We start from the raw sequence: 19,192 nt of genomic DNA, 5'->3' as shown, positions 1-19,192 counted from the left end.
GCCCTTCCATGGAACCCGGCCAAACTGACAGAAACTAATCCTTCTGTGTCGACAGCATTATTAACTAACGAATGTCGTGCTGTAATTAGCGTAACATCCGACAAGTTGATCTGCTGTCTGCACACATCACCCAGTACTGTCAATATGTATATAACCTTCTTTCTATAATGAGACTGGTGTTCCTGTATGAAGGACAGGACCCACAGGACATGGGATAAGTAATGGCCTTCAAATCCAAGATGGAACCATTACCAGCAGTTTCTGTTGCAAGGACAAACATGCACGATACGGTTCCATGTCATAATGTTGTCATGCATCTTATTCTATAGTTCTTACTCTATAGCTTGACTAATTATTTCAGGACAGTTTGAATGAAATCTTGTGAATAAGCAGTGGTCCCTTTTTATCATGCCTCTTATTCTATAGGTTGACAATTGTAGCAATTATTTCAGAACAGTTTGAATTAACAGTGGTCCCTTTTGGATTTGAGTTGGTTACTGCAACATTATCTCACAATTTGTGTCAGTCTTTCATTTACTTTGTCTATATGTAAAGGTATCCCATTACTTAGGTAATTTTCATGGGATCTCTACGTAAGCTTGTAAACACTCTGGGCGACATCCACCGAACTGAACCAATCACGTTATCCCCTTGTCTCTAGCTTTCCACCGTTGAGGTTGAAGAAGATGCAGGAACTGTGTTCATTACTGCTTGTGACCACCAATGTAGCTATCAATACGGTATGCAGAAACGGAGTGTGACGGCAGCTATATTCAGCCCGCCTTGTGGGGTTGGCAGCACTGCCAAATACTTCAGCTTGCACTAGGGTATGTCATGTATTACCAGGACGTGATGTCACATCCTGCACTGGGGAATCAACAGTCGTCCAGGGAGGAAACAGGCACCTTCTGAAATAAGCCTGGAAGACAAGGGATGACCTTGTCATCACCCTGATATTAAAAAGGAACGTTTCCACGAGTCCCTAAATTCAAATACCAGGTGACAAATATCAAAGACACAAGACCCCTTGACAAAAATGGTTTCCAACATTCTTGTATATAAAAATTGTCAACACCAGAGAATAACCAGATTCCAAACTGATTCATAAAAGGCAAAAAATTATATGAATGGATCACTGAAAATCAGTGATGACACCATGTATTTCAAAAAAGGTAGGCATGTCTTGACCTACCTATAGCAATCGCCACTCACACAATTTCCATAAGAAAGTGTTGGTTGCCTGATGCTGCACAGCGGTACTCCTATATGCAATGCTTCACCAAGTACGTTTCACTTATTTTGGACATATGTGCTAGGGCTGGGACGATACGCCAACTATGCGATCCAATGTGTATCACGACACCTATTCACAATCCGATACATATCATGATATTTGTATGTACTCTTATAAGTGGTAAGGGGCACGGTGGCCCAGTCGTTTAAGGCGCCGCGATTCGCTGTGCAGAGTTGCATCCCTTGGGCATGACAGAAACCTATGATTGTGGGTTCGAATCCCGGTTCGCCCCAATTATGTTTCTAGGTTTGTCAGCACTATACCTGTGCTCGTGGGTTTCACCGATGTGGTAAACGTCTGAGACCTGCTTCACTTCGGGCATTCCTCCCACATTAAGCGATATAAGTGGAATACTGTTAAAAGCGGTGTTAAACCCAACTCACTCACTCACTCACTTATAAGTGGTGTGTAAGCCATTGTTTTCCTGGACAGGATAGTCAAATACCTGGTACACTGACAATTTAGAGTTGGCAGTGTCAAGTATGATACACTGGATGAAAATATATATTTTTTCACTACTTATAAATTTTCACTACATATTAGTGTTCGATGTAATAGCCATTAAAGTAAACATTTAAGGTATGAATCGATATTTATAACTTAGCGTGTGACTGTGATCGATACTTGTATCGAGAAGTAAAATATTGGGATGCATCGGTGAATCCTCTCGCCACCAATACGTACACAAGAACATCTTCCTTTTACAGCCACTAATTTCTACTTCCATAATCACAAACAAAAACTCTCAAACATATATCTGTGCACAGTCATGCATCTTTCCAATGAACAGCAACAAATTTCTCCATCTGTTAGCAAAAAGGATATGATTTCTATGCACAAATGCCCTCTTCTGTGCCCAATTTTAATCTAATAAAACCATACACATAGGCTTCCACAAGACCAGTTTAGTCTAAAAACAACAAGTTACAGAAAGAAATCACTCCACTGAGCTACAGATTCATAAATACAGTCGGCATTTTCTGACAATCAAAGACCCATCAGCCTTGTAACAACAATCTGCAGTACATGACATGTTGATTTTGTGTTAAAGAACAAAGACCCTTAAGCCAAAGAGGCTTCATGATGACTCTGTCAATAGTGTTGCATGTGTATCCATGATAGATCCAGGTCTTGCCACAGTGATCAATGAGCACCTTACAGGCGGCCATCAGTAAGCCACCTCCAGCCTCAGGGAGCTGTATTCACATAACTGTATCAAGTTGGACATACAGTTTTAAGTAAGTCTGGTATCCACAGGTGGCTGTGAAACAAAAGAATTGAACAAACAACTGTAGAATTGAACTCCATCAGTGGGGTACGTTAAAGAATGTAGTGGAGTCAGCGTTTAGCCTGTAACCATAACATTTTGGGGCACAACACTGGCTCCAATACACTATAAGCCAGACAAATTTCCATGACTTTCCAATTCATTAAACCAGTTTCCATAATTTTATGTCAATGAAAATCAAAACAGCTGATGGTTGAGTTGTATTTATTTTGCTTTCTCTAATATATCACCAGAAGAAAGTTACTAGTATTTAAATGTTATTTTTCCATGACTATATTTCTTGACTTAACAACTATCACATTTTCCCAAAATATTCCAGGCCTTGACAACTAAAACTAAAACTCCTTCCATGATTCCATGACCCAGAATGAACCCTGACAACAGAAGTATTTTATTTCAGATAAGGAAATTAAGTTATCTGTAGTTTTGACTTTGCTAAATTGAATTTGGAACCGAACGCACAGAGGTTTCAAATAACAGTAACAACCTTTGACTGGTCAATGCAGCTGACATGTTCAATTGGTATTAAGGCTACTTTAGAAAATAAGTCATAAGTAAGTTCATTTTGGATGCGATGTTATACTTAGTAGGTTAGATGAATATGCTTTAAAGGTGACATTAAAGTTAGGTTTTAGAAGACTGTTTTGATTGTTGCATGATTGACGATGCTGGCACAGTTTCAACACTTGATGATGATCAAACAGCTCACAGAACTTTATGTGTAAGGTGCCCTTAGAGTCTGTAACCTCAGTCACTAAATCACATTTGCAGTTTCAAACCTGAGAGGGCACATGTGGTTCACTGGTATAAGGCCCCACAATTTGCCCTGCAGAGTTGTGTCCCTTAGCCTTTCTAGGATTCTCTTAATGTATATGAATCTCAAATTTTTATTGATTATGATGTCTGGTTTTTCAGCGCCATATCTGTACTCATGGGTTCTCTAACGTCCACCACCTCAAACTGACGTGAGGTGATATAACGGAAATACTGTTCAGGGCAGCTTTTACCCCAACTCACTCACTCTATACCAACATCTGTACAGGTTTGTTTGTTTGTTGTTTGACGCCACACTCAGCAATATTCCAGCTATATGATGGTGGTCTGTAAATATTCAAGTCTGGACCAGACAATCCATTGATTGACATCATGAGCATCAATCCACACAATGGGGATACCATGACATGCATCATTAAACAAGTCAGCGAGCCTAACCACCGATCCCGTAATTTACCTCTTGCGACAAACATAGTCGCCTCTTACGGCAAGCACGAGTTACTGAAGACCTATTCTACCCCAGATCTTCACAAGTCTCTGAACAAGTACAACTGGCACTGTACCAAATCTTCTTCAGAAAAAAACTTACAATATTTTTTTTTAAATGATATTAAAACCACAAATGAGATTTAACCTGACACTTTAATATCTGAAACTTAATTTTAAAAAACTTCCCTAACATTAAATAACCCAATCTAATTTATGAAGCAGGCATCATTACCTTGCATCTTGCATAATTAGGTCCATCATATCATGTTTTGTGCAGAAGGATGCAAAGGGAAATGGCATTCTCTTTAGTCTTATGTTATTCTAATTATTTACTCTGAACTTGCTCCACATGTTCGGTAATCACTACCTTTCTGAGACAGCTTAATCAATTTCCTGTGCATCTTCAAATAGTTTCAGCCACAAGCCAGCAGTGTTCAGACCATACTGATTTCAAAATTACATTCCCATTAACTGAAGTTACCTACCTTCCTAATCAGAAGATAGGATTTCATTTCTGATGTAGATTTAATTTGTTTAGGTTTTTGTAAATTACAGAAATAGAAACAGATGTTCCTTTGATGAAGTTTACATGTTTCTAAAATTGAAATAGAAGATGTAATGAATACAAGATGAGTAATAAAAAAAAATATTTAATTGTTTTGCAACCATTTCTCAATGGCCTAAACAGGAAAAGACATGCTGACCTTGACTACCACGTAGTCTTGATAAACATATCTTTAAAATAATTTTAATTTATGTGTTTCAAAAGAACCTTTCCGCCTCTGTTGTTTTCAAATGTGGAGTCATGGAAACCAGACTAGTTTGCCCTGGGCTTGCCTAGACTTGTAGTAAAAGTGATTTATAACTATAAAATTCTAGTCATGGCACAAGACTAACCATAACCTAAATCCTACTATTTGGTGATATATTCAGACTTGTGAAGGTAATATTACGTCACTGTGAAGAGATACTGCTGACCCTTGAAACCTTTTGGTAGTCCCAGACTAGCAGACCATGTCAAACCTTGCCAAAACTGTACTGTGTGACCTACTCATGACATGTCGTAAGAGGCGGCTAACGGGATCAAGGGGTCAAGTTGGCTGACGTGGTTGAGGCATGTCATCGTATCCCAATTGTGTGGATCTATGCTCATGATGTCAATCACAGGATTGTCTGGTCCAGACTCAATTATTTACAGACCGCCGTCATATAGATGGAAAATTGCTGAGTGTGATGTTAGATAACAAATAAAAAAAAAAACAAACAAACTTATTATCAGACTGAAGAGAATTTTACAAGACAAGTTCTAGACTAGTGTTTGCAGATTGTTGTGTTGGTTGTTCATGTGGTGATGTCCCTGTGGATTACGTCCCCAACGCCCAAGGTTGTTGTAAGAGACGACAAAGTGTGACCTGCCTGACAACCTGGAAACTTTGCTCAAGGCATCAACTGCAGCAGTGACCCCATCCACCACAGCCTCACTCACTCACTCACTCACCTATCTGGTCCTGTTTAGTATAGAGACCTCATCTACCACCCCGGGCACTTGATTAAAAAAACAAAACATGCCCTGTTCTTTGCTCTAGTTTAAATAGGTCTTCAGCAACCCATGCTTGCCGTGAAAGGTCACTATTCTTGTCGTAAAAGGCGACTAACGGGATCAGGTGGTCAGGCTCGCTGACTTGGTTGATGCATGTCATAGATTCCAATGGCGTGGACCGGTGCTCATGATATCAATCACTCGATTGTCTGGTCCAGACTCGATTAATTACAGACTGCCGTCATATAGCTGGAATATTGCTGAGTGCGGCGTTAAAAAAACAACCAACTTACCAATCTTTGCTCTCGCATGTTTGTCTTGTTTTCCAAGAACATCGTGCAATGTTGCCATCAGCTAACCATCAACATCAGGGTGGAATATCATCACCAAAATTGCAAAGTTGTAGCCAATTTTATGCTATGGGTTTCAGGTTCACAGAAAATGTAGATTTTGCTCACCTCAATTTACCTCTTTCTCTTCTATCAGCAGGAGCTTTCTATTAGCCAGTATAAATTTCAGATTAGCCTATAGCGAGAGTAAACCAATCTTTGTTTCCACAACCTATGGGAAATGCTAAGCAGCTGCCACCAAACTTTCCCCTGGGTCAAAAGCCACTCAACTCACCCCTCCATCATGCATATGGCACTTTCCTAACACAGCATGGGACAACCCATTTTGAAAATTTAGGGAGGCAATGTTGGAAAGAACTGGTGGTGGAAATTTTGTTTTGCATACGTGGCATACAGCAAGGGCTTGTCTCCGGGTGCATGCATGGAAATTGGCTGTTATTGTCTGTCAGACCTGACCTGTAGGCCACACATGCTTGATAAACATAAACATATGAAACTGTGTTTCATATCGCATACTTAATGTCAATGATGATTCCTTATCTGCATGGGATTGTGGAATTGTGTTTGTTTGGCTGTGATGACAAATATCTAGACGGTGATGATGATGATGATGATGACCAAATGTATTGACAGTGATGATGACCAAATACCTAGACAGTGATGATGACCAAATACCTAGACAGTGATGATGACCAAATACCTAGACAGTGATGATGACCAAATACCTAGACAGTGATGATGTCCAAATACCTAGACAGTGATGATGTCCAAATACCTAGACAGTGATGATGTCCAAATACCTAGACAGTGATGATGACCAAATGTATTGACAGTGATGATGTCCAAATACCTAGACAGTGATGATGACCAAATGTATTGACAGTGATGATGACCAAATATCTTGACAGTGATGATGTCAAAATATATTGACAGTGATGATGATGATGATGATGATGATGATGATGATGATGACCAAATACCTAGACAGTGATGATCACCACAATGTCGGTAAAAATGATGAAATGTATGACATTTATAAATTTATTTGTTTTTGTTTTTTTGTTTGAAACAATATTCATACAACTATATATCTTCCTAATATTATCAATTCTTGTTGCTCCTTTTGAACTTACTGATACTGAAACGTGTTTCAAAACATTCCCACAGTTTTCAGATCTTCCTGTCTTAGTTGTGTCATGGTTGTTGATGCATGGTGCCCTTTAGAAACTCACTGATACTGAAACATGTTTCAAAACAGGTTCCAACCATCTTCAGATTTTTCTTGCAGTTCATATACCTATCCGTTCTTGTTTCAAGGCCCCAACAGGAACTTACTAATGCTCAAACATGTTTCAAACATGTTCCTTAGATGTCTAGCTATTTTTGACACATGTTTTGTTGACAGAAAGATGCTGTTATTGATGATGACATAGCAATCTTTGCCAGAAAAGCTTGTACAGAGGTGCTTCTTAGGAATGCCTTGAGCAGTTTCTGGTGAGATCATATTGCTCTGTTTCACCAGTTCATTTGTTTCTGCTTTGCCACTGTCACTGATATGTTCAGCTCATGAACAAAATAAAGTCGATTGCATCAGTTGCATGGGCAGTAAAATTTGCTTAAGTTTGAAGTAATCTGTAACTTATCATTGAAGATCTTTGAACACCATCCCTCTTGCTGGTGCTATTCACCCCAAATATACTCTGCTCACTGCTTTTATAAGATTTTTATCAAATCAATGTTAAAAAGAATTGTGTCAGTAGTGAGATGATCTAAGTATCTAATGAAGGTTTGCCTCTATAATGACATTACTGTGGACCTCTATCATGTATGCATATAGGTCAAGGGAGTTGTATTTTCTTTCAGAGTTTATAGGGATTGAATACTACAGTTCAGCTCAATTAGCAAAAGTAAAAGATGACAGTCAGTATATGAATTCATGTTTTACCAACCAGACTTGCATCAAATTGTTTGTTGTTTAACGCTGCACTCAGCAATACTCCAGCTATGTGACAGTGGTCTGTAAATAATCGAGTCTGGACCAGACAATCCAGGGATTGACATCATGAGCATCGATCTATGCAATTGGGATATGATGACAAGCATCAACCAAGTCAGCAAGCTATTATGAATGATAAAGATTTATTTGATGTTTGGTATTGTTAGAAAGCTCTGAACATCCATAATATGTAGGTGTAACATGCTGTTTTATTGGATAGAAATTGGTTTCTAATCTACTGTAAGGATCACGATTGGTCAAATTCAAGCATGTGACCTTAGGCATCCAATCAAATTACAGCAATGGATAACGTCCTTAAATTCAAATTAGGTTAAAGACTTTCATTAAATAGCACTATTCTTAATGTTTTAAGCAGGAAATAGCAACCTATGTTTTAAATATGGAATTTTGTGGTAACCGGGTAACTGAAACCAAGCAGAATTTTTTAATACGCCTTCGATTATTTCATGATTATATGCAGAATGATCTCAAGTCTCCACATCAGAATAAATGTGTCTATATTTGAGACATATATATATTTATATTATTGAATGAAACCACAAAGAAACAGGTTTATAATTGATGCTTATTTACGTTATTGCATTGCTCAAAGACAAAATGTGTTTATATTTGAAGCTCATGTGCAAGATGATTGCATGGCTCCTCAATACATTAATGTGCTTAATATGCCACTTCAATTGTATTTTTTCCAATTCCCTTTTTTTTAATCTCTTTCTCCTCCTCCAACCTGTCTCCCTTTGCCTAACCCAGTGCAATGTGAAGCCGAGAGACAGACAGGTTAAGTAGCTCTCCTTGTGAAGGAGGACCTAAGGAAATATACAATACGGTCTGTCATTTCTCTGACAACTAACACATCAAAGGGCCGGCATCTCAAATAATGCAGACACCACCTGTTGGAGACTACACTCAAATATTGGATATATAATCCTTAGGTGTTCTGTTCTGTGATGCCATTCCCACCATGGCGGTTGTTGGTCTCAGTGAACAGTTTCTGAAAATAACTCTAATTATGCCTCTTGGAAATGATTCCTGTTTCTGTGTGAATGTGCAGTCTTCACTCTCGACAGGTTGGAAAGGTGGTGTGTGTTCACTGGCCGCATTTGTTTTGTTTCTTGCTGACTCGGTACTTGTTGAAAACAGTTGGCAAACATATTGTTTTTGTCTTGGGTGTAACGTCATACTTGGAAGCACCACCTATTCACCTGACGAGACTTCTGACATACTGAGTTCACTTCAATATTCCATTAATGAAAGTTGTTATGTCATTTTAATTTTATTATGATTGAAAATAAATTTTATCATTTTGTGGTAAGTCACTAATATTGATAAATCAATCTTATAGATATGCAAATAGGGTCACCTGACAGGAACTACTTTCAGTAAGTGATATACATCTAGCTGTTAAAGATTCTTTGTATTACACAAGACAATGTCTAAGTTTAGAAAATGGTACTTATTACAACATCCAAAGACCTGTCAAGATTCGGGGTAGAATACGTCTTCAGCAACCCATGCTTGCCGATAAAGGTGACTATGCTTGTCGTAAGAGGTCACTCACGGCATCAGCAGGTCAGGCTCTCTCACTTGGTTGATGCATGTATCCGTATCCCAATTGTGTAGATGGATGCTCATGATGTCAATCACTTGATTGTCTGGTCCAGCCTCGATTATTTACAGCCCGCCGTCATTCATCTTAAATATTGCTGAGTGCGGCATTAAACAACAAACAAACAACCACTGCCACAGATAGTTGAGACAGGTACTCTCCAACATGGAAAAAACAAGATTGCACAGTCCCCTTAACCCTCTGCATCTCAAGTTCACAGTACTGCCACTGGTAGTTGAGAGAGGTACTCTCTGTAGAGGGGAATGTCCGAGTTACTCGCCACATTCTCTTTGGGAAAGTATTAGAAACATAAACCAGAACTCTTTGTAGACTTTTTTTCTACTGGATGACCTGCCCTTGCATGATGCACGAGACATGCTGCTGTTGCATGTACACCAAACTCTGTCCCGAGCTGATATTTACACTGCATGGTACACAGCTCTTTGTATGTTTGAGAGGTCCTAAACTAGTACTGTATCACTTGCACTCTGTTAATACATGCTGACGGGGATATACTGAGACCAGAACAAGGATACATATGTTTACCTGATTTATATTCTTGTCCCAGGTTATCTAATTTCTTTCAATTTGAACATTGTTACAGGTAACCTTTTGTAACACAACATTATATATATATGCATTATTTTTTAGCTTTTAAGGATTATGCTAATTATGAAAATATTTACTTGTTAATTTCACCGTCATAGCCGAGGTTGACAATTAGACGTCCTCAAATCAAACGATGTGGGTTCGAACCCCAATGGCGAAACATATTTTCCGACAACATTTGGAATTATTCCCTTGTACAAAATATGAAAAATGATTCAGTTTGTTTCAAGGGTAAATTAATCGAAATGTTGGTTCAAGATAATGTATGGTTGACAAACAACTCTATTCCTGGAAAATAATGAGTGTTTGAACAATAGAATGACATCACAGGTGTGTTTTAATTTCAGCCACAACCTCTTGTTGTTCTTCTTCAGACACCTTGGTCTTTCTTTATTTTGACTACCATGAACCTTGGCACCGGTGGTGTTGGATGTGCTCACCATTGGCGCCAACGGTGGTGAATGTGCTGGGCACCTGCTTCCAACTTGGCTTGGGTAGGGTTACAGCATACTAACCTTATATGCTTGTATGGGAAAGCTTAGACTACAATAATGATGACATGTTAGACATATTTCAGAAAAACTGTCCCCATCAGAAAAAGATACCTACAACATTAGTCAAGGTCTGTTATCTGTGGGATTTGAATTTGCACCAAATGGGTAAACATGGGCAACATTATCACTGATTTTACAGAATTTGAGACTGAAATCACTGACGAAGAGGCTATGACTTTTGCCACTGGTCTGAAGCCCATGTCTACTAAGAATCTCAATCTAGTAAGCTTAGCTACTATTAATATTAATAGTCCATAAAAAAGACATCAAATTCAGTATGGTGGCTTCATAAGCTATTTGGGGATGTGGTTGGGTAGCCTTGTGGTTAAAGTGTTCGCTTGTCAATATTGCTGGAATATTTCTAAAAGCTAATAGAGTTCAGGATGATGATAAGTGTCAGTTCCGACAGAATGTACCTTTAGACATACATACTCTTTCCACAGCCATTTCAGAAAACTGAAGGGTTTTTTTTTAGTTCATGTTGGTGCTGTAATCTTGGCAACAAGAATGTCTTGCAACCTTCATGTTTCACCATATTAATTTAGTTTCTTTGATGTTGGCATATGAGTCTATTAAAAATAACCTGAAAAACATCGTGTACTACTAAAGTTCATCAGGTTTATGCACCAACAGGAAAAAGATGCTTACATTTTCGTTTTTATAAATTACCTATTTAAATCTTTCGAAATCTCTGAGTTATTTATGATGTGTCTTTTCTCAACATCCACGGTCAGTCGGGTAGCCTAGTGGTTAAAGCGTTTGCTCATCACGCCGAAGACCAGGGTTCGATTCCCCACATGAGTACAATGTGTGAAGCCCATTTTCTGGTGTCCCCTGTCATGATGTTGCTGGAATATTGGTAATAAATGCAGCGTTAACCATACTCACTTACTCTCAACATCCACACCATATAAAACCTACAACATTCCTAACAACAGCGTATATATGTAGCTATATATCTCCCAGTGCAACAAGATGGTTCTTCAATGATCAAAGTCAAGCATTATCAACACCTGTGTACAAATATCCAGACAACAAAAAATACTCTCGCTTTTTCAAAATGACCCACGAGACTGGATTATAGGAAGCAGTGCGATGCCAGGTGGAACGAGTTTCTTACTGCACTATGCTCCGATTTGACGTAGTAGGACCTGGCCTGGCATTTTGCACAAGGTAGCGGTGTGATGCACGCATGTCCCATGTGGGAGGCTGCAGCCAATGTTTAATCCAACCAAGACTGTGGTCGTGAGGGTTGCCAATTTTTGTACTCCAAGACACTGTATCAGAGCCTGCTGGTGGTAACAATGTGTTGTACTGGGTTAGAGTTGGAGGAAGGGAGCTTGGATTTAGTGTGGTATCACTTGCTACCTGTGTTGGGTTGAGGTACACATGGGGAATGGGAGAATTGAATAGGAAGAACCCAGTGGTCATGTCAGTGATAGAAACTAACCGTTTTAGTCAACTAGTCCTTAACTAGTCAACATAAAAAAAACCCTTAAAAATGGCAAATTTCTACTGGTCCTAATGATACCTTAACTATTGAGAGGTTTGGCAACATGAGGTGAAATGGGGTATAACGTCGCATCTAAGATTATTGCACTTATATATGTGTGTGTGTGTGTGCGTGCGTGCGTGCGTGCGTGCGTGTGGGATGCTCATTAATAGTGCTAGCACACCAAGATACCATGCCTCAGTTTACCATGAATACCCCACTCAAACACAGTATACTGACTCCGCGCTGACCAGTCCTCGTTTCAGCCCCTTAATGCCAAACGCCAGACAGGATAACAAGTACCATCTTTTAACGTCTTTTGGTATGACGCTGCCGGGGATCGAACTCTCTGGGCAGACACTCTACCACTAGACCACGGAGGCGGTCAGTTTTGCAAGGACTAAGTCACTATCCAGGACTTATAAGTGCCAATTTCTATCGCCGCAGGTGCTTTGGTTGATATACTTCTTAACTTTTGATAAGGATAATCGTAATGTCAGATATTTAAATATACACTTGAAATGTTCTGAGTTTCAGTTTCAGTTTCAGTCATCATCTGGGAAAGATTATAAATATCTCTTATCCAAAGTGGTGTAGTATATATTTTATAAGAGAAGAATAGTTACCCTGATAACATTGTTAACTGAATATTTAGGTAAATTTTCTCCGTCTTGTTTTATCTGTGAGGCTCAGGTACTGAAAACCAATACTTTCAATTCTTTGAGCGAGATGGCAAACTGGACAAAAGCTGTTGATGATGCCACCATTATTAGTCATTAGAATTAATCACTCTGTTGCACATTGATTTTAAAGTCGTTGCCTAGCAATCTTTTTTTAATCATTTTACTGTAATGACACTAAGTGTTCATGAAATGGGTCAGAATGTCCTGCCCTATTGGTGACATCTCTTGAAATGAAGGTCAAGGTCATGGATCTGCTGGCCCAGAAAGTATCCTGCGAGGAACTAGCTCTCCTACGTAGACTGAGCATGATGACACTGTCGACATTGTATATATGTAACCATGATAAGGAGCAATGTGTAAAAAGTACATTCATTTTGAAAATTCCAAAATAGGGTTTTAAATTAAAAGTAAATTACATTCTTATCCTCGTGTGACCTTATCTTTACCATTCATTCATTCACTCACTCACTCACTCACTCACTCACTCACTCACTCACTCACTCAATTCTTTCCTTATATTATACTGTAGATGACTCACTTCCACTCACTCACTGACACCATTGCTGATATTTCACTGTAGCTGACGATCACTGACACCATTGCTGATATTTTATGGTGGTCACTGACAACCACTCACTCACTCACTCACTCATTTGCTGATATTTCACTGTGATCACTGATGATCACTCACTCCTTCGTTGATGTTTTTCTCAAGCTCGATGATCCATTACCGGTATGAGGAGGTGAAGAGAGCATAGAACGCATGATCTTTTCTCCAACAAGTTGCAGAGCCTCTCCAGATCACAGGCTAATAACTAGCAGTGGCCACATATGATATTTATCTCTACACACCGCCTTATTCCATCTCTGTCAGCATCCATAATTCTGTATTACGTCTGTGAGCGAGCGGTACACGTGCCGAGCAGATCAGTTAGTCACGCAGGGCAGTGGGCTACACAGCACACCTGTCTATTGTTAGGGGTTCTGTCTCCCAGAACATTGCACTCTCTGTACTGCCCTACACTGTCTGGGGGTATCCGTTCCATGTAGACTACCTGAGTCAGGGGGTGTTTCTGTGAAGAAAATGAATATTGTGAGATTTGATTAATGAAGTTCAGTATGTTGTCAATTCAAAACTCTCAAAATGAACTGTAGACAAAGTAAGACGAGTTCTATGGATGAACAACTTCTTTATTACAATTAGTGCGACGTTTCGGTGTAGATCCTAACACCTTTATCAAGCAAGTCTCTGGACGAACAACTTCTTTATTACAATTAGTGCGACGTTTCGGTGTAGATCCTAATACCTTTATCAAGCAAGTCTTGCTTGATAAAGGTGTTAGGATCTACACCGAAACGTCGCACTAATTGTAATAAAGAAGTTGTTCATCCATAGAACTCGTCTTACTTCATCACTCCAATTTCTAAATGCCACTCAAAGAAGTTAACTGTAGACAAGTTGGATTTGACCAATAGGGTGTATCCTTGCTGTATTTGCCTTATTGCCTTTATTGAAACTTATGCCCCGTTCACATGCACAACATTTACTCACATACGTAATTTTGCACGTGTAACTATACACGCATGTGTATATGTAAATGTACTATGCATTCAGATGAAAATTAAATTAAATGTGGAAATTAAGGTATGTGAATGGTGTAAGGCACTCATATTCATTGGTCTGTTCATGACTTTCATCATGAAAAGGTTGTTTTCGAATCATGAGAAGAGAGTTACCTTAAAGAAATCTTTGCATGAAGCAACATGTGTTTGGTTTAATATGTACACCAAGTTTTGACTCCTTAAGACCCAAAGAAAACACCGTCCACCCAGCTGTGGATGTCAGCATAAAAGTTGGTGTTGCTGTAGTCTGAATCGTGTCATTTTACAGAATAGAGAAGTGTTTACAATTTGTTTGGTGGCAAAACAACAGATATATAGTAATTAGATCATCCTCTGACATTGGCATAACAATTCACATTACAACATATACACACAGTGCAAATTTACATTTTACAATTGCACCTGCTACAGACATGATGTAAATTTGCTTCTAGTGCTAATATACATACGTGAGAAAAAGCGTTCACATGACGAGGTGCATGTGAACAGGGTATTAGAAATAGTAGCTCTGGTGGAACATAGAGTGTGTCAGTGTGAAAGGTAGCTGCCTGCAAGCCAAACACTATGTCACTTTCTGGCTTCACCTATTTGGCACTAGGTTTGCCTGCTTGAAATAATGTTCTAAATCAAGCATTCGTTGAGCACTTTTTTGGTATGATCCAGTGAAATGTATGACCTGTGTAATAATTACGTTATTGGTGTTGTTGTAAATCATGGTAATATGGGTCATGTTTGGTACTTTGACAAGATCAAAGATATGTTCTTTCCATGATTAACAGTGGTACGATTTGTTCATTGAATCCCGTCTTAGCCCATGTAGGCTATCCTTCAGCGATACTTGTACGATGTTTGCCTAGTTTATTGAACTGTTTCAGTGATGGAAGTCTTCCAGTGAATCATTGCCACGGCTTGCATCATTGATTTGTTAACCTTTGGCTCAAATGAAAGTGTACATTTAGAATAAATCAACATTCTTCAGTAGAGAGCCTATTTCATCAAAATGTCTTACTTCAAGGCTAATTCCCAACCGAACATTATCTTTTCCTTCTCCCCAGTGCCAGGGTGTCTGAGCTGACAGACAGAACTAATTGCTAGATGTTACCGTACATTGTTGCCAAGTGTTCCAGATTACTGGACAAGTCAGTGGGTGTGACTAGTTTTTATTCTCCTATCATTATTTGCCAGGTCTGCCACCCCTCTTCAAGGTTTCATGATTCTGAATCGACTGGGTCTCAACAACCTCATCGAGCCAATCACCAAGGACTTGGAGTTCCAGGTCCAGGACCCCTTCCTCCTCTACAGAAATGCCAAAAGTAAGTCTTTGTTTTACTCAAGACACAATCAGAGCTCTAGATAAGCTTTTGATTTTTGGGGTATATTACCCAGGGGTTTGATTTTTATTGGATATCCACAAGTTTTAGAGTGTGTTCAAATTTTTTTGTTGCCCCCTGTTTGTTCACATTTGGGTACTTATCTTAAAACCTGTTTCGTAACAATCCCTGTAAATCATTTAAAAATATGTGAATAGTAGTATACCCGTCTGCGTCTGCTTGCATCTCCCTCTCCAGGAAGCCATTTTTTGTTAATTTGTTTATTTCTTTAATCTCCAATCAGCGACTTATTAAGATACACTATGTACATTGACTAGGCACGATCTGCTTTTCAATTGGCATCTATCAGTATGTTTGTCGCAGAAGCTGTTCCAAATGTAACTGTCGGTAAGTGAATTTAGCAATCGGCAGATACACAATCATTTTATCTATCAGTTGTAATATACGCAATCATTTTATCTAATAAGTCTTAAGATACGCATTTTAATTGCGTATTTATAGTTTTTATTGCGTATTTGATACACATGGATTGGATTTGTCTGCGTATTTCGGTTTATTTTATGCATACTTTACGCAAAGACACAGCTTATCTCGAGCTCTGACATTAGACTGCAGGAGAAGTTTTTCATAAAGGATGACAAAATGGGCACTCGGTGAATTTGCAGAATGCGTGCCGCTGCACCTTGACATTATTCATAGTTTCAGTCACGGGTTCATCTGACCCAGATTGGACTAATAAATGTCCCTGGGATATAGCTGAAATATTGCTGACTGTGACATAAGACATCATTCACTCACTAATTCATGACTTACCAAAAGCAAATGTGATATTATGTAGATCTATTGACCCCTTTGTTCATTAGTGTTCTAAACAACCCATGTTTTGTAGCTCGCTGACTTGGTTGATGCATGTCATCGATCCCAATTGCGTGGATCGATGCTCATGATATTAATCACTGGATTGTCTGGTCCAGACTCGATTATTTACAGACCGCCGTCATATAGCTGGAATATTGCTGAGTGTGGCGTTAAACAACAAACCAACCAACCAACCATGTTTTGTATTGGAGAATTTGAACACAGGACCAATTGATGATGTTTGGCGCCTGGGAATAAACTGAAAGGTTGGAACCCTTATGTTAATTATGACTATCGTATTTAAATACAAGTTTGGACCATTCCAAGGCGTAAGACATGTATTAGCCTGTCTGTTGTAAGTAAGCTCAGACTGAAAGGTGTGAGAAGACGCTTCCAGAATGACGAGGACATAAAAGTTGCCACAGAGGCGTGGTTAGAGGGCAAATCTGCGGATTTCTATAAAAGTGGTATTAAAAGCTTGAAGGACAAATGGAATAAGTGTATTCAGGTGAATGAAGATTATTTTGAAAAATAAAAGTGCAAAAGATATTCTGGGCTTGGGCTTATATTGAAGTTGCAAAACTTATTGAACGCCCCTCGTAAGTACACGCTTTGGTATTACACAATGTGTAATACAGCTGTATGTTTATTAAACGGGTGATCTCTTCCTGGGCTAGTAATAAATATATCTACCATACAATGACGCTCCCTGTTTATCTAAGTTGTCTACATTTCCATGTGGTGTTAAAGAAGAATTTTGCTTCAAAGGATAAGTGTAAAGAAATGATATTGGAAGTCTAAATTGATGAGCTTTTATTTTGCAATGATAAAATTGAGATAGTGTCCTCCTTGATATTCCTCAAACTGCAGCTATTTACAGTTCTCTATCGCCATGACTGTACACTGCAACTGTTTGAGTGTCATTTATGTTTAAATGATAGGTATCTATGGGCCAGCAAATTAAACATAAGACTGAAAAAGATGTTATCTTATGATAACAGCAGCTATTCCCATTAAGAAATTGAGCCAAAGGGATTTTCTGCTCATCTTGAAATTGAAGTACTCTCAGTAGGACCTTTACAGTAGAGACAAGGAAAGTTATTTGATAAAGATACAGACGACTCAGTCTATAGGACACCCTGAAGCTACAACATGTTAATGAAGGTTGATATAGAATCCTTGTCTGTAGGATATTGTAAAGCTTTACTGGCTTTTCATACAACATGGCCTTGAGGATTGATACAGAATCCTTGTCTGTGGGATATTGTAAAGCTTTACTGGGTTTTTCATACAACATGATCTTGAAGACTGATTGGGACATTAATATAGAATCCTTGTCTGTGGGATATTGTAAAGCTTTACTGGGTTTTTTATACAACATGATCTTGAAGACTGACTGGGACAAAGAATCCTTGTCTGTGGGATATTGTTAAGCTTTACTGTTTTTTTTATACAACATGATTTCGAAGCCTGATGGGGACATTGATATAGAATCCTTGTCTGTGGGATATTGAAATCTTTACTGGGTTTTTCTCACATGATCTTGCAGACTGATGGGGACATTAATATAGAATCCTTGTCTGTGGGATATAATAAAGCTTTACTGGGCTTTTCATACAACGTGTTCTTGAAGACTGACGGGAACATTTCCAGAGCATAGCTCATAAACCATTTAAACTGTTTAATATTTCTTCATGAAACTTTGTATTCACATTCGACATGCACTGAACTGGTGCCATTTGCATTGCTGAAATATTTCCAAAAATATTTTGGTTGTTTCCGTGGCAACAGCATAACAAGTTGAACTCATTCACTATTTCTCGATTACTTTCAGGTCCCCGTAACATAACTTGAATATTGCTTACTGCAGTGTTAATTAGCAACATTATGATTAAAAGGTCGGGGGATATCGATGACATTGTCTTCTTGTGTATTTTTCAGTGTTGCACAGAAAGAAAATAGATTGTAGTGTAAAACTCAACTGTTCACAAGCATGTGTCTTCGGTACAGAAAAAATCTAGATAGGCTGAATAAAAATCAAGAATGGCTGAACAATATAGTGCATAAATTGATAACTTTGCCCTACAAGTTCTTGTTCCTCTCTGTGGCCAGGCTGGATGTGAAGTGGGTATAGGTTACAGCATAGTAAGTGATGCCACAGAATTAAGCTTGTGACATGGGACTGATATTTTACTCGGGATAGTTAGCATTCCAATATTATCAAAACATTTAGTGTCCAGATTAAGCTATCCTACAACATCCTGTTCCTCCATGCTCAAGTTTGATGGGGAATAAGCAAAGGTTGCAACATGTTAGGGAATTAGGCTTATGACATGAACCTGATGTTAGGACATAGCAATAATGGCCCTACCAAGATAATGTGTCAAGAATCAAGAGTTTTTATTGTACAGAACACCGTCATATGGAATAAATATAATTATGGACATGAGAGGTAGATATACATAATGTACATTATATATGGAGAGATTGCATATTAGTTACATTCATAGTATATAAACATCTATATACACGTATATCATGAGGTGGCTGGCAGCGTACACTTTAATAATGTAGATACTGTATTGATAAGACACAATAGTTGGAGTAAGATGTTGTCTATAAGAGAGGTCATTTTACTAAACATGTCAGAGATAATATGTGGAACATATTTCGCTTTTTTCAGG

The 19,192-nt window shown here is 38.6% G+C and overlaps 1 protein-coding gene across 2 annotated transcripts in view; it reads left to right on the top strand.

The window, feature by feature from the left end:
* Positions 1-19,192, top strand: part of LOC139446130 (mRNA-decapping enzyme 1B-like) — a 158,457-nt gene that overhangs the window by 94,618 nt on the left and 44,647 nt on the right. For both annotated transcript variants that reach the window (XR_011651918.1, XM_071227428.1), the window contains exon 3: positions 15,505-15,632. Coding sequence is in view for 1 of the 2 variants with exons in the window: in XM_071227428.1 (XP_071083529.1) it covers positions 15,505-15,632 (128 nt within the window). In the remaining variant the exon portion in view is untranslated. The remainder of the gene's footprint in view (positions 1-15,504; positions 15,633-19,192) is intronic.

Source organism: Haliotis cracherodii, unplaced genomic scaffold (assembly GCF_022045235.1).
Source record: "Haliotis cracherodii isolate W230 unplaced genomic scaffold, xgHalCrac1.p SCAF_6, whole genome shotgun sequence".
Taxonomy (NCBI): Eukaryota; Metazoa; Mollusca; class Gastropoda; order Lepetellida; family Haliotidae; genus Haliotis; species Haliotis cracherodii.
This window is presented reverse-complemented; position numbering and strand designations above follow the sequence as displayed.